The following is a 15,070-nucleotide window of genomic DNA, read 5'->3' on the forward strand; positions in this document are numbered from 1 at the left end:
TGCGGTGGGTGCCCGTGTGTGGAGAGAGAGGCTGTGCGCCATGTCTGAGTCTCTGCGGTGGGTGCCCGTGTGTGGAGAGAGAGGCTGTGCTCCATGCCTGAGTCTCTGCGGTGAGTGCCCGTGTGTGGAGAGAGAGGCTGTGCTCCATGCCTGAGTCTCTGCGGTGGGTGCCCGTGTGTGGAGAGAGAGGCTGTGCTCCATGCCTGAGTCTCTGCGGTGGGTGCCCGTGTGTGAAGAGAGAGGCGCTGTGCTCCATGCCTGAGTCTCTGCGGTGGGTGCCCGTGTGTGGAGAGAGAGGCTGTGCTCCATGCCTGAGTCTCTGCGGTGGGTGCCCGTGTGTGGAGAGAGAGGCGCTGTGCTCCATGCCTGAGTCTCTGCGGTGGGTGCCCGTGTGTGGAGAGAGAGGCGCTGTGCTCCATGCCTGAGTCTCTGCAGTGGGTGCCTGTGTGTGGTTCCCATTAGACATTGGCTTTGGGCTCCAGCAGCTCCTCTTAAACACGTTGGACCCCTGACTTCATATGTACGTTGCTCCCTTGTCTGTCTGATTGATATTGTTCTATGTAGTTTTTAAGGCAATAATCTGAATTCAGGAGCCACAAGCTGGCAGTTCCCCTGGGCCGTGTGTGTGTTGTGTGGGCAGAATGGTGACTTGCATGGTTTTGACTTTGAAGTCCAGCTTCAGGCAAGGCTTGCCCTTTGTACAGGCTGCTACTCTGTGGTTTCACGGGGATCTTTTCTTTAATTTTCGCAATTCTGATCATTTGCTTTTTTTGTTTCTTTGTTCATTGTCGGTCTCTTGGTCTAGGCTGTGAGCTCTGAGGGTCAGAAACCATGTCTACTTGGTTCATCGCTTGCCCCCCTATGTTGGCCCGGGGCCTGGTGCCAGCCACACTTGATATATAGTGGTTGAATGGATGAGCGAGCGACATCAGGACCTGAGATGAACCACAGTGTGGGAGGTGTGGATCTAAAGCAGTAAGTTTGGTCTTTTTCCCGAACATATTTAAACATGAATAGCCCTTAAAGCTGCCCACCTGGCTGTCATTGCTCAGGTCCCTTCTGAAGTGCTCTCTGGGAATTGCCTTTTTTCAGTCTATGAGTTAGCAGCACATTTGTTCAGGACTGTGGCATTTACAAAGTGCTTCTCATATGTTTTCTCATTGGAATAGTCATCCTCATTTTGAAATTAGGACACTTAGTTGCAGATGGAGGTAAATTTGCCATGTCATACAGCAAGTACACGACAGGGTGGACTCGAACCCAGCTCCCCACTGCTGACGGGGTGCTTTTCCTGCTTCTCCCCGACAGTGAGTGCCTTGTCTGGTTTCTGTCAGGGGCCTGGGCCTCTTGTGTGTTTTCTAGGAAAGAGGGTGAGATCACTCCAGCATCTTCCACTAATACTAAATCCATTTTACAAAGCATATTAGAAACCAAAATTGTTTTTTTGGGTCAAGGTGTCCAGGTAGCCATCATAAGTGCTGTTTTTAAAAACTGAGCTCAGACTTTGGCCCGTAACAAGCAGTTTGCCTCCAGCACCCTGTTCTTGTGTCGGCAGCCCGCACCGCACGTCTGGAGCTGTGCTTGGCGCCTTTCCCCGCTCCCCGGCGGGGCTGCTATGCAGCCAGCGTGTGCTCGGCGTCCCACTGGAGAGCAGTGCTCGCCTGAGTGCGGCTGTGTTCCCAGGACTGGGCATTCAGCCGTCCGGTCTGAAGTAGTCTCTGGCCTTCCCTTTGATTTTATTTTTACTAATGCCAGCCTGCACCCCTTTAAACTGCGGGCCCCAAGGCTAGCTTCCAAAAATAGACCCCACAGGCCGCTGGTCTGTGGGTGGGGCCAGCATTCCAGGAGGGCCTGCTGACCTGAGGGTCTCCTCTGGCCTCTGGTCTAGTCACTCTGCCCCAGGTCAAAAGACCAGAGAAGACACTGGCGCCAGGACCCTCGACTGGCACAGTAGCTGCCCTCTGAGGTAGGACATTGTTCTTTCTTTCCAGTCGAAGGCGGCTTCTCCTATGCTTCCAAGCAAAAGAGAGCGGCTTTGCTCTGCTTTTCCTTTCTGAAAATAGATAAGTGCTTTCAGATATGTTTTCAGAGTCATAAGCTTATGTCATAGCTTATGTCGCCTTTAATAGACCAGCTGTTTGGAGCTGGTCGTCAGTTACGAAATAGAAGTATGGCTGGGGTTTGTGGGAACGGGATCCTCAGTGCTTTTGGTGACACTGAGCCACTCCTTGCCGCATGATTTCAGCATCCTGCTGGAACCCCTCTGCCCTTTAGCCTGATTTTCTTGTGTGTAACATGGCAAATTATTTCGTGACTAATTCTTCTTACAGACCTGAAGTCATTTTTAGTTTTGAACTCTGGAGGGTTTTCAGATCCCCTCCTTTGATTTTCAGAGGTGATGTCAATGATTTAATTTTTATGTGTCGTCTCTGAGTAGATCCCATCAACCTTTTTCCACTGATGGTTCAGTTTATTTTATTTTTATAACTGCTTGAGAGAATAAAGGAATCCTAGGAATGTAGTGTAGAATTTTGGCCAGTGGATGAGGAATGGAATAGATGGCCTAAAGGGTGACATTTCTGCTCAGAGCTGATTTCTTGGTGACAGTCTTGTTCTTCGTTTGAGGTCCCGAAAGTTCTTTAAAGAGCCTCTCAGTGGAAAATAAGGGTGCAGCTGAATTCTGAAGCCATGATGAGAGCCCGTGAACTTTCTGGCTGCCCAGCCCCGCGTAGCACTCACCCGTGGAGGGACAGCATGCTGTTCTCTTAGGTCTGGAGCCCTGTAGTGGGTAGTACATGAAAATACCAGCAGGCAGGCTGAGTGGTGAGCATGCGAGCTCTGGCTCCTCCCGCCAGTTGACGGGGCTCCTTAGCGTAAGGTCATGCTTCAGTCATTCCCTGTCGATTAGAGAGCAGACGGGAAGGGGCGCGCGCACATTTGTTAGGCAGCACTCTGTACTTCCAGGCCACATGTGGTCTGTGGTTTCTGTTCGAGGAGGGCTCTCACCTTCTTCCCTTTCTGACCTCTCTCTCCATGGATCTATCCTGCTCTCTGCTCTGGCTCGCAGTTCTCTGCTCTGGCTCGCAGTGGTGCTGGGCCCGCTCTCCCTTCTTTCTTTTCTTTTCTTTTCTTTTTTTTTTTAAAGATTTTTTTTTTTTCCTTTTCCTCTCCAAAGCCCCCCGGTACATAGTTGTATATTCTTAGTTGTGGGTCCTTCTAGTTGTGGCATCTGGGATGCCACCTCAGCGTGGCTCGATGAGCGGTGCCATGTCCGCACCCAGGATTCGAACTGACGAAACACTGGGCTGCCTGCAGCAGAGCACACGAACTTAACCACTCAGCCACGGGGCCAGCTCCTCTCCCTTCTTTCTACAAGCTGATCTCAAATGCTGGAAATCCTGAGCAAGATTTTTTCCCACTTCCTTTTTATACCTTCAATCTTGCTTTCCCAGTTACATCTGAAACTAGCAATTAGGAAGCATTTTGGTATAAAGTGCAAAATTTATAAACATATTAAAGTCCTTCTTAAATGTGATTTTCAAAGAAAACAGGTCCCCTTTGACCCTGCTTTACATAGGAGATTATTTCCTAATCTGGAAATGTGGCCGTCCAGGACACGATTCCTTTCTTCCACTTTGGAGCTGTCCCTTTTGCTCAGAGAAGGCCCCTAATCACCACAGCAAGACGGTGGGGTTATCTCTGTGTCTCTTGGCCATTCTCAGTGCCAAGGGTGAGACAGGAAGGAGTGACGCAGCTGTCTCTGAGAGCCCTGGGAGGCCCAGCGGCCCAGGGGCCTGTTGGTGTGGCCACGTGCACTGCAGAGCTGAGTAACAGTTGGAGGTCTTGAAGAATTTGAAAAACTCCCCGACAGAGTGGGGATTGCCAGTTTGACCAGCCTCATCTGGAAATGTAACTCCAGGAAAGTTACCCTGAAATTGAACCGGATCCTCTCAAATAAATAGCTTGCTCTGGAGTGTCTTTTCCCACCACCATGACCCCGAGTTCGCTGGGCAAGGTCGGCACTGGGTTCTAATTTACTTCACATTCTGATTCTGTAAAACTTGCCAGACTGAATGCAGATGTGCGCTCTCCCCACAGAAGGCTGGCCCGTGGGCCGAGGATGGATCCCACTAACTTGGTGCCATATTTGCCTCGGGCAAAGTGGTCCCCAGGGCCAGGAGACCAAGGCTGGCATGCGATGTCGTGTCAGGTGCTCAAGGAATCCCAGAAGCATACGAGACGGTGTGTAGTTTTCTCTCTTTTCTTCATGTTGTAGATTGCTGGCTTGGGTTTTAAATAGGGGCATGAACATGTAGTTTGTTGAGAGCTGAAATTGTCTGACGGTGTGCATCCTGTGTCTGCAGTGGGGAGCCTTGCTGGGTGGGTTTATTTTCATCCTGCTCCTTCCTGAGTGTGAAAAAAGGGTCAAAGGGACATTTGGGCACGTGTCTGTTCTCCTTGCTGTGCTGGCCTTGATGACTGTTATGGTAGCCACATTTTCCAGTACAAACCTTGGGATATGGGATCCTGACTTCTTCTGACAAAGTTGGGTTTGGTTTTCTTACCCCCCCCCCCGCCATTTCTTAATTTAATTAAAAGGTTTATGAAGATATAAATAGTAAACTACAGGGGCCGGCCCCACAGCCGAGTGGTTAAGTTTGCGCGCTCTGCTTCCGCGGCCCAGGGTTTCACCAGTTTGGATCCTGGGCGTGGACGTGGCATGGCGCATCAGGCCATGCTGAGGTGGCATCCCACATGCCACAACTAGAAGGACCCACAACTAAAAATACACAACTATGTACTGGGGGGCTTTGGGGAGAAAAAGGAAAAAAAATCTTAAAAAAAGAAGCAAACTATAGTGAACTGTATCTTTAATGAGTTTCCTTTATTTGGAAGAAACCAGTTTTCATAAATCAGGGACTTCGTCAGACAACCTTAGAAATCTGTTTGTCGTGAAACTAATTCCCGGGTCAGTAGCTCTGAGCTAGCCGTGGGTCATGATGGTGCTGGTGGCAGCTACATTTACTGAGCACTTACCTCACCAGGGCCGTGCACGCATTTCCATGTATTAACTTGTCTGACCTCATAACAAACTGGAGGTGGGTACTCGCATGCCCTCATTTTACAGATGAGGGTCCTGGGGCCCAAAGTGGTGCGGCCCCTTACCCCTGCTGGCAGAGGGCGGGCCGGGCTGTGAACCCAGCTGGCCAAGGGTCACCCTTATAGGCGCTGCACTGCGGTCGTCTTGCTGCAGTCTGTTTGTGTTTTCCAGGTGGTCTCTGAAACCTCAGGGTTTTGGGAGGCAGCAGCTGCACGCTGGTGCTTGGAGTCCTGGCCCTGCCCCAGCGTGTGGGTCTGAAGGCGTGGGCCCCCCGCGCTCCGTCTCCATGGGCTGCGGAGGAGTGGGCAGAGCCCTTTCCACCAGCTGACGAGTGGAGCTCCGGGCCGCAGCCCAGAGGCCAAGCCCCGCTGTCCTTTCATGAGCAGCGTCCCCGCCCCCTGGTCACCCTGGACGGCAGCTGGGCCCCAGGTGATTCTGGGTCAGGCAGGCAGATCCACCTTGGAACCTGCCTAGTATAAGGATCTGGGATCGCAGTAGGGAAGAAGCTTCCCAAGTAGCCGTGCTGCTGGTTGACACCCCCCAAGTTTATCACATGAAACTTCTGAGCTCTAGTGACCCTGGGGCCTACCTGTGTGTTCTGTCAGTTGCTGTAATTTTCTGGTAAAGCCATCAAACCCGCAATCATTCCTGCCCCGGGCTGGGAAATACTCACACACCCTGCCACTCTTCAGGACCTGGGCCCTGTGAGGGCCCTGCACAGCACCCGCAGACCCACGGAACGCAGGGGCGCTGTTGCCTGCCACGGAAAGGATCCTTGGGTCCTGGCATCTCCCCTGGGATTTGGCCTGGCCTGTAGGCCAGAACACCTGCCTGAGCTTCCTGTTGGGGGAAGGGATGGTGCCAGTAGTACCCAGGGAAAGGGCTTGGCATTTTAGAAACCCCTTGAATTGCCAAGTCCTCCAGGTGTAGGCTTGGCACAATGCGGGGCGAGGGAGTGGACCCACTTAGCAGACAGTGTCCGGGCATTTTTCAGAAGGAGATTAAGTGGAGGTTGATGGGAAACAGTCAGTTTTACAGAAGTTTGTCCAAGAAAGTTGTTAATTTTTTATGATGAACAAGAATTTAGGTATATTTGGAAAGGTAGGTGAAAAATTAAACTAAATACTAAATTAGTTGAGTTGATAATTCAAATCAGAGCAGAACCCTTTTGCAGTAGAACCGTTTGGCCTGCCCTGAACCTAAACTTCAGGATCAAAGCAGCTCAGGATGTGGGTGGATTTGGGTTGGAGTTCAGCGGGTCGCAGCTTCGTGGTGCCCACAGAGTCGCCCTTGTCCTGGGTGAGGGAGTGAGACGCTGTCTGCAGGGTGTGCTGTTGAGGAGGTGTGGCACTCAGTAGGTGGTCACTGTCAATCTGGTGAGTAGTGGAGAGCTCAGGCTGCTTTGCAGGAGCTCTGCCCTTGGCTGCCAGCCTCTTCTTTCCCAAAGAGGGTTACTGTGCTCCTCATGTCCCGGTCCTGGAGGTGGACTGTGGGTGGACATTTGTGTAATAGACTTTGCGCACTTCTCAAGTGGCCTTACAGAGCATTTCGTTCAAAGGGACCGACATGGTGTTGCTCCTCATTAGTGCCCTTGACCCTCCTTTAACCCTGTGTCCCCTCTTAGCTGTTTCTCTGGGCACAGAGGCATGGGGGAGTGATGAGGAAGGGGCAGGCTTGGAGGGATGAGGAAAGTGGGGGCCGTGGGGAAGAAGCGGTATGTTTCTTCAGAGCTGACTGGGCTCTCTTGCACAAGCACCCGTGTGGGTCCCGGTCCCTCTGGCTGGTGCGACTCACCGCACACGTGAGGTGAGCACGTGCTCCAGTGGCCCAGCAGGGCAACCCGCTTGCAGCCGGAGTCGGCGCCCGTGCATGGCTAATGGCAGCCCTGTCTGCCAGCTTCCCTTTGGGTGTCCGTGAGACCTGTGGACAAGAGGACGCTTGTGGGCCATCGCCGATCCATCTAGGGGTCACCCCACCCAGAAATATCCATCTACCCAGGGCGGAGTATATAGATTGGTAAGGTTTTCTTTTAAAAAGAAATTTTCTAGTTTCACAAATGAGAGTGAAAATGATAATGGGTATTCCCTAAGTTCTTCAAAACCAGTTTCTCAAAGAGAATCTGGTGAGCACTGATAGGCCAGTACCTCTGGTAACACTCACCAGGTACCTGGTCCTATGCTGAATGCCTGTCGTAGCTTGTTCTGGGGCGTGGAAGGAAGACTGCTGGGCTCAGAACTGAAGTCCTCACAAGAGGGCCCTGGGCTCTGTGTCACACTAGGGCCAAGAGGGTTGGCAAGTCTCCTGGGTTCTCTCATTTTGTCACTAATTCATTTGGTTTCGGTTCTTCTAGGAAGAGTCTGCTGAAGGTAGGGGTCATGGACTTCATCACCTCCACGGCCATCCTGCCCCTGTTGTGTGGCTGTGTGGGAATCTTCAGCCTCTTCAAGCTGCTGCAGCGGCTGCGCATGAAGGCCTACCTGCGGAACGCTGTGGTGGTCATCACAGGCGCCACCTCGGGACTGGGGCGAGGTAGGTCCAAGGGGCAGGGGGGTTGGCTCCGGCGTGAGGAGCAGCTCAGCTGCACGGGGATCACCAGAGCAGGTGCAGATCAGTGAAGCAGGCTGGGTGACTTGGGAACAGGAGTGTGTCACTGTCCTTGGTCCAGTTGGAAAAAACAAGAGCTTCAGTGCAATGAGAGATGGTCCCTGACTTTCAGCATCAGCGTTGGGAGGCAGAGGCAGTGAGGAAGACTGTGGAAAACGGGATACTGCACGTCCCACCGGGGGGCACCTTACTCAGCTCCAGCTGGTTGTAGAAATAGGGATTTTTATGTGAAGGCTCCCAATTTTCAAATATGGACAACCAATTTAAAAAGTGTTTTTACTTCTGTGAGGGCTGAACAAAGCATGCCTTTTCCTGGATTCAGCCAGCCTCCCGTTTATGGCCTTGCTGTCACCTGCTCCACACCGTCCCCTCACTGGCCTGTGCCTCCAGCCTCACCCAGGGCACAGCCTTGGCGGGGTTGGAAACAGAATAAGTAATGCCTCAGCTGTCCCTTACCCAGGTTCTCCAGGTTAGTTCCATTCTAATTTGGTGAATACTTTGAGCTTCTAGGTCCCAGGACTTGTGTGCTGGGACAGAGGCCTGGGTCAGCCACCTGCATCCGCCCCACAGATGAGTGTGCCGAGCTGCCGTCGCTTCCCTTGCACACACGTACACGCCTGCCCTGATTGAGTGTCTGACGTGCAAGGCTCAGGGCCAAGTGCTGGGACAGACGTGCAGAGCGGTCCCCTCCTGCAAGGCGTGTGCAGGGGTGGTGGGGAGGGGCTTACGCACTATGCTGCGTTTCAGCCTCGGATGTCCCCAGCAGGCCTGGTGGGGAGCCACACCTCTCTGTGCTGGTGCATGAGTGGTCTCCCTGGGTCCCCACAGCCGGGATTCAGAGAAAGCATGACTTGCCTTAGGACCTCTGGCTGGACAGTGTGAAGCCAATCCCTGATTCCAGAACCTCCAGTCTTGCCTCACCTGTAGGAATGGCAGGGAAAAGGCAGGCGTGGGCCAGCAGGGAGGGCGCTGCAAGGCAGCCCAGGGCTGGGAGTGGCAGGGCTGTGCAGGGGCGCACTTGGTGTGACGGGGGCGCAGAGGAGCAGACAAGGCCTTGTCTGCAGGGTAAGTGGCTTGCCCTCGGCCGGGGGAGCCTGGGAAGGCTTGGGTGGCGTGGACTTGTTTATACACCACTGATGCTTAGGTGAGGTGTCTGGGGTGAGCCCTGGGTCTGGCATTGGATACCCAGACCTGCATGGGGCTAGCTGCCTCCAGGCCCTTTGCCACAGTTGGCCCTTTGGCCTTACTCAGCTACTAAATATAGGGTACTCAGCAGCTGCTTCTCTTAATCTCAGAGAGAAGCATTTTTTTAAAGTCCTTGAAGAGTATTTGAGAGTTGGCTGAGATTGAAAGGTGAGTTGCAGGCGCTCTGAATCGGGGACATTTGAGGACACTGTCTTCTTCATTATTCCACATTTCCTCTTCTGGACACCAAGATTGTGAAGGGAATAGAAAGTGTAATTGAAAAAAAATAAAACCTGTATATGTATATAATATAGCCATTTCCTGAATTCCAAATCACTCTACTTATGTTCTGCCCCATTTAACATCCTAGGGAAACAGGACTCCGTATATCCAGGCAGATAAAACAGGAACAGATTCTTAACCAGTGTCTCAGGTACAGACACCCTCTGCTGATGACTCCCACGGTGAGCTGCCCCTCAGCTTCTATGGGGAGGAGTCCCCGCTGCCCTTGGCAGCTGTGCCCGCCACGCCGGCCCTCCGCAGCTTGAGGTTATATGACGAGTCTTCAGACAGCTTTCTGCACTTCTCCTGTTTTGTCTCCTATTGTGTATATTTAAGCTACGTGAGCTTATCCTTGTAAAACAGTACAACCATTGACTAAAGGACCGGAATGTTCTGGATGCCCACTTTAGCCAGCCTAAGCCCTGAGGTCGTGAACAGCGATCTTGATTTATAAGCCAGTAGTCTGGCAGCACTGGAGAGCCGTCTGGCAGCCCTAGATAAATGGTACCTTGGGACCATCTTCCTTTTTCCCTTGACCCTCCTGCCTCCGTGTATCAGCTTTTTCAAGAAAGGAAAATGGAACCCTTGTAGTCTGTCTGCATTTCTGTCACTCCCTGCACAAACTTCAGTTTCCTCCCTTTTTGCCTCTGCTAGGAAGCAAAGTTTAAGCAGAATGCAGGCGACCCTTCTCCAGAAGCTGTTTAGACCAGCGTGCCCCTCCTACCTTTGGTTCTGCGGGTCTGCACCCTTTGGTGGTACCTCACAAAGTGTCTGTTGTGTGGGTCAGGACAAGATGAAGTGGAGTGGGGAGGCCAGCAGGGCCGGAGTTTCCGAATCTTTGGGAAGGATCTGGTAGGTGGATGGGCGGTTCTAGCTGCAGGAAGGCTTGAGAAATGCTTGTGTCTGGGTGCCACCCCCAGCCCTGCCCTGCCCGCGAGGGCTTTGCCGCTCTGCTGAGCAGGACAGCTGCGCAGGCAGGGTGGAGGCTGTGACCCCGGCCAGAACACCAGGGACAAGCGGAGCAGGGGCCGAAGCTCTGTCTGGGTCTGTGTCCTTTGTCAGAACGAGACAATGAGCAAACCAACTAGATCCTCACAGGGGCTGGTACAGCACGCCTGAAAATGTGCTGATGGAGTCTCCTTAGCACCTCCTTCTGGAAAACTCCATCTGGGGCCATGCAAGGCAGTGCTGCCCTGGGGATGCAGTGAGAGTTGTGAGAGAAGCTACAGGGAGGGGCACAGAGTGAGAGGAGAGGGCCTCGCACCCTGAGCCGACCCAGACGCCAAAGGTCAAAGAATGCTCCCTCCTTTCCTGGAGGGCACTGGGGCTTCTTCTTCCATCCTGTCTTGAACTCTTCCGGCTTTAAGGAATTTTGACACTTTTGTGGGGGAAGAGCTGTCACACCAGCACATCCTGCCTGGAAGCTACAACCTCCTCGACTCCTCGCCGCGTGGCTCCCAGGGCAGGCCTGTCCCTTAGTGGGCACTAAGATGCCACTTGACTGCCTCGGCCTCTTAAGATTTGATCTGGGATGCAGAGGTCAGCAAGGGTCCCAGGGGTCTGCGCAGACCAGCTTGTGGGCCCCCGAGGGAGGCGAGACTCGGGTGAGAATGGGCAGTGCTCTCAGCCCTTGCATTTCAATTCTCCCCAACAGTCAGTTTTTAGGACATTTTAAAAGGCAGCTTAGAAATACAAATACAAATGCAAAAGTAGTGCTCTCTTCTGTAGTGCTTTGTATCTACTGTGCTGTATCTACTTTAACTCATTCGGTCCCTGGGCCATTTTTATCTGCATTTTACAGAAGAGGAAAGTGAGAAACAGAGGTTCTAACTTGCCCCAGATCACAGAACCAGTAAGTGTTGGAAGTCAGAGTTACACACAGGAAGTCTAGCTCAAGTCCCTTGACCACTGGGCTGACCTGCCCTTCACAAACTGTAAGCTTTCAGGGCACTGAACATTTAGTTAGGACATGTTTAGGGGCAGGGCAGGCAAGAAGCAAGAGGACCTCACCCTCTGTACTGCTTAGCCCCGGGGTCTGGTGGTCTCCCTCCCTGCCCCTCTGCCGTAGCCTCAGGGAGCTTATGTGGGACTCTTGCTGGGGTGGTCCTAGTGAGGCTGCCCCTGCCACGGCTGCTCAGAGCCCCTCCTTGGGGTTTTGACCCTGGAGCTTGGAGGAGACAAGTCAGCGGCCCCTCTCCTGTCTGGCAGAGGACTGGTGTTATGTGAGCCCAAGGTTGCCCCAGCCCCGTTTCCATCTCGTGGAGAAGCCAGGCTGGGGGATGAAGTGGAGAAAGGACCGGCAGGCATTGAGAGAGGCTGGTTCCTGTTGCCAGGGCTCTGGGCAGCCACCACTGTCCCTCCCAAGTCTTGGATGTTCCGCTCTTTCTCTTAATTCCGGAGCTATCCCAGAATCCTCCTGATTAACTCCTCTTTTTGCTTTGCCCCGGTGTGAGTTGAGTCTCTTTTCTCACCACGAAAAGGACAGAGGTGTCCAAAGAGTTTCGGACTCTCCCCTGCCATGGTCTTAGTTGATGTCTTCATCAACGGTCACCTGAGATGTGGTAGTGGGCTCAGCTGAACCTGGTCCCCTTCCTTCCGACCCAGCAGGAGGGGGCCTTTTGAAATGCAGCCACCAGACCTTTGCTGTTGGAGGCACTCAGTACGCTTCAAGTCTTGAAACTATAGTTGTGTCATATCCCAGCCTAGCAAGGCTGTTACTCTCCACTTGCACCTGCCCATTGTCCCTAAGCTGCTTAGCATACTCTGCTCCCTTTACCTCAAGTTCTTTCTGGGGAAACAGCCCCTCAGGCCTCTTCACCCCTTCTCGGCAGAGCCCTGTGCCCACTCTGCTTCTACAGAATGATGTCAGTACCCCTAGGAGACAGGTCCCTATTGCGTTCAAGTGACTTGGGAAGCAGCCTGGCTTGTACTAGAACATACGCTTCGGCAGACCACAGCAGCACAGTAGCTGGCCCTGCCTGATCACGAGCACGTTGCTTGACCTCCCTGAGCTTCCTCGGTTGTGAAAATGGGGATAATGCTCACAGGGTTGTTCAGAGCTAAAGATCATTATGGAAAGTGCTGAGCATAGTGCCTAACAAACCCGTCTGCCAGTCCCTAGCTTCCTCTTGCCTGTGGGTGTCTGTCACACCACTGAGCATGAGCTCTCTAAAGCAGCAGCAGAGCTCATTTACCACTCACTTCGTGCCTGGTCCACAGCAGTCTAGTGCGCCTGTGTGGCGTGCATGAAGAGACAAGTGCATACTGGGAAACACTGGGTAAGTCTGCACTGACCTGCACTGGGGAAGAAAGGCATTGAATTTCCCCTGCTGTCAAGGCTCTTTCTTCTTCCCTTAGAATGCGCCAAAGTCTTCTATGCTGCAGGTGCGAGGCTGGTGCTCTGTGGCCGGAACAGGGAGGCCCTGGACGAGCTCACCAGAGAACTCGCTGCTTCTCAGGCCGCCAAGGTGAGCCCAGGGGTGTGTTTTCTGTGGGAAAGTCGTGCAGTCCATCCTCTGCAGGCATCTGAGGAGATAGCAGCCCACTCCTGGGCTGCGGGACGTGCAGGGTGTCCACACGGTCGCACTGTATGGGGAGGGCAGCCGGTCTCCACGGCAGCCGGGCTCCAGGGCCTGAGGAGGAGCTGTTGTACGGTTCACATCCTGACTGCACCGCCTACTAGCACTGCGAGCTTAAGAAGTTCCTCCTGTGAATGCGCCCCCCTCACCTGGCTAATGCTGACTCATCTCTTTGGTGGGCGGGGGATAAGGGGGCAGGTTGGAGATGATTTTCAAAATTTTAATTGTGGAAAAATATATATATAACATAATATTTATCATTTTAACCATTTATAAGTGTACAACTCAGTGGCATTAAATACACTCGCAATGTGTGTAATTATCACCACTATCTATACCCAAAACCTTTTCATCGTTCCCAACAAAAATTCTGTACCCATTAAATAATAATTCATTCTTCCCCCCACCTCCCCAGCCCTTGGAAACCTTATTCTACTTTCTGTCTCTGAATTTGCCTATTCTAGATGCCGCGTGTAAGTGAAAACACGCAGTATTTGTTCTTCTGTGTCTGGCTACTTCATAACGTCGTTGAGGTCCGTCCATATTGTAGCATGTATCAAAATCCCGTTCCTTTTTATAGCAGAACAACATTCCATTGTATAGCTATACCACATTTTGTGTATTCGCTCGTTTGCTGGCGGACACCAGGGTTTCCATCTCTTGGCCATTGTGAATCACGGCTGCAAACGTGAGCGTGCAAATATCTCTCGAGTCCCTGCTTCCCATTCTGTTAGATGCATCCGAGGAGTGCAACTGCTGGGTCTTATGGTAGTTTGATGTTTAATCTTTTGAGGAACTGCCAAACAGTTTTCCACAGCAGCTGTGCCATCTTACATTCCCACCAGCCGTGCACAAGGGTTCCAATTTCTTCACGTCCTCACCAACAGTTACTATTTTCTGTTTCTTTTTTTTCAATTATACCCATCCTAGGAAGTATGATGTGGTATCTTGTTGTGGTTTTGATTTGCATTTCCTTAATTACAAGTGATGTTGAGCATCTTTTCGTGTGCTTGTTGACAATTTGTATATCTTCTTTGGAGAAATGTCTGTCAGGTCTGTTGCCCATTTTTCAGTCAGGTTGTTGTTTTTGTTGTTGTTGCTGAGTTTAGGAGTTCTCAATATATTCTGGATATTAATCCCTTATGAGAGATGTTACCTGTCAATACTTTCTCCCATTCAGTAGATTGTCTTTTCACTTTCTTGATGGTGTCCTTTGATGTACAAAAGGTTTCAATTGTGATGAAGCCCAGCTTATCTATTTTTTCTTTCATTGCCTTTGCTTTTGGTGTCATATCTGCGAGGTTGTTGACAAATCCAGTGTTATGAAGATTTTCCCCAAAGTTTTATTCTAAGAGTTTTATAGTTTTAACTTTTACATTTAGGTCTTTGACGCACTTGAGTTAATTTCTGTATATGGTGTGAGGTAATGGTCCAACTTCATTCTTTTGCATGTGGAGATCCAGTCTTCCCAGCACTAATTGTTGAAAAGATTGTTCCTTCCCCTTGAATGGTCTTGGCACCCTTGTCATAAGTCAATTTATCATGTATTTGAGAGTTTATTTCTGAGTTCTCTATTCTATTCCATTGGTCTATATGTCCTTATGTCCTACCATACTGTTTTAGTTAATGTAGTAAGTTTCAAAGTCAGGAAGTGTGAGTCCTCCAAGTTTGTTCTTCTTAGTCTTCAAGATTGTTTTGGCTATTCCTGAATAGCCATTGAAATTCCCTATGAATTTTAGGATGATTTTTTTCTGTTTCTGCCAACAATGCCATTGGGGTTTTGATAGGGATTGCACTGAATCTGCAGATCGCTTTGGCTAGTGCTGCCATCTTAACAATGTTAAGTCTTCCAGTCCATGAACATGGGATGTCCTTCCCATTTAGGCTTGCTTTAATTTCTAGCAATGTTTTGTAGTCTTCAGTGTACAAATCTTTCACCTCCTTAGTTAGATTTATTCCTAAATGTTTAATTCTTTTAGTGGTTATTGTAAATGTGTTTGTTTTCCTAGTTGTATTTTCAGATTATTCATTGCTGGTGTATAGAAATGCAGTTGAATTTTGTGGGTTGATCTTGTACCCTGCAATTCTGCTGAACTGATTTGTTAGCTCTAAAAGCTTTCTGTGGATTTCTGCGATTTTCTATATATGGAATCATGTTATCTGTGAATAGAGATAGTTTTGTTTCTTCCTTTCCAATTTGGGTGTCTTTTATTTCTTTTTCTCCTCAAATTGCTCTGATTGGAGTTTCTAGTATGATGTTGAGTAGCTGTAGCAAAAGCATCCTTGTCTTGTTCCTGATCGTAGAGGGAGCACTTTGAGT

At 50.9% G+C, this 15,070-nt stretch overlaps 1 protein-coding gene across 46 annotated transcripts in view; it reads left to right on the forward strand.

Annotated features, from left to right (window-relative positions):
- DHRS7B (dehydrogenase/reductase 7B) overlaps nt 1–15,070 on the forward strand; it is a 64,536-nt gene that overhangs the window by 38,086 nt on the left and 11,380 nt on the right. For 12 of the 46 annotated variants that reach the window (XM_070226619.1, XM_070226620.1, XM_070226629.1 and 9 more), the window contains 4 exons: nt 806–975; nt 4,099–4,242; nt 7,452–7,630; nt 12,530–12,639. In XM_070226619.1, coding sequence (XP_070082720.1) covers nt 911–975; nt 4,099–4,242; nt 7,452–7,630; nt 12,530–12,639 — 498 coding nt within the window. In that variant the 5' untranslated portion in view covers nt 806–910. Of the gene's footprint in view, nt 1–242; nt 976–1,539; nt 1,967–4,098; nt 4,243–5,272; nt 5,531–6,930; nt 7,118–7,451; nt 7,631–12,529; nt 12,640–15,070 lie in introns of those variants that run through there. The other 34 variants (XM_070226636.1, XM_070226631.1, XM_070226651.1 and 31 more) reach the window with 9 other exon arrangements.

The sequence above is a fragment of the Equus caballus genome, chromosome 11 (assembly GCF_041296265.1).
Source record: "Equus caballus isolate H_3958 breed thoroughbred chromosome 11, TB-T2T, whole genome shotgun sequence".
Lineage (NCBI taxonomy): Eukaryota > Metazoa > Chordata > Mammalia > Perissodactyla > Equidae > Equus > Equus caballus.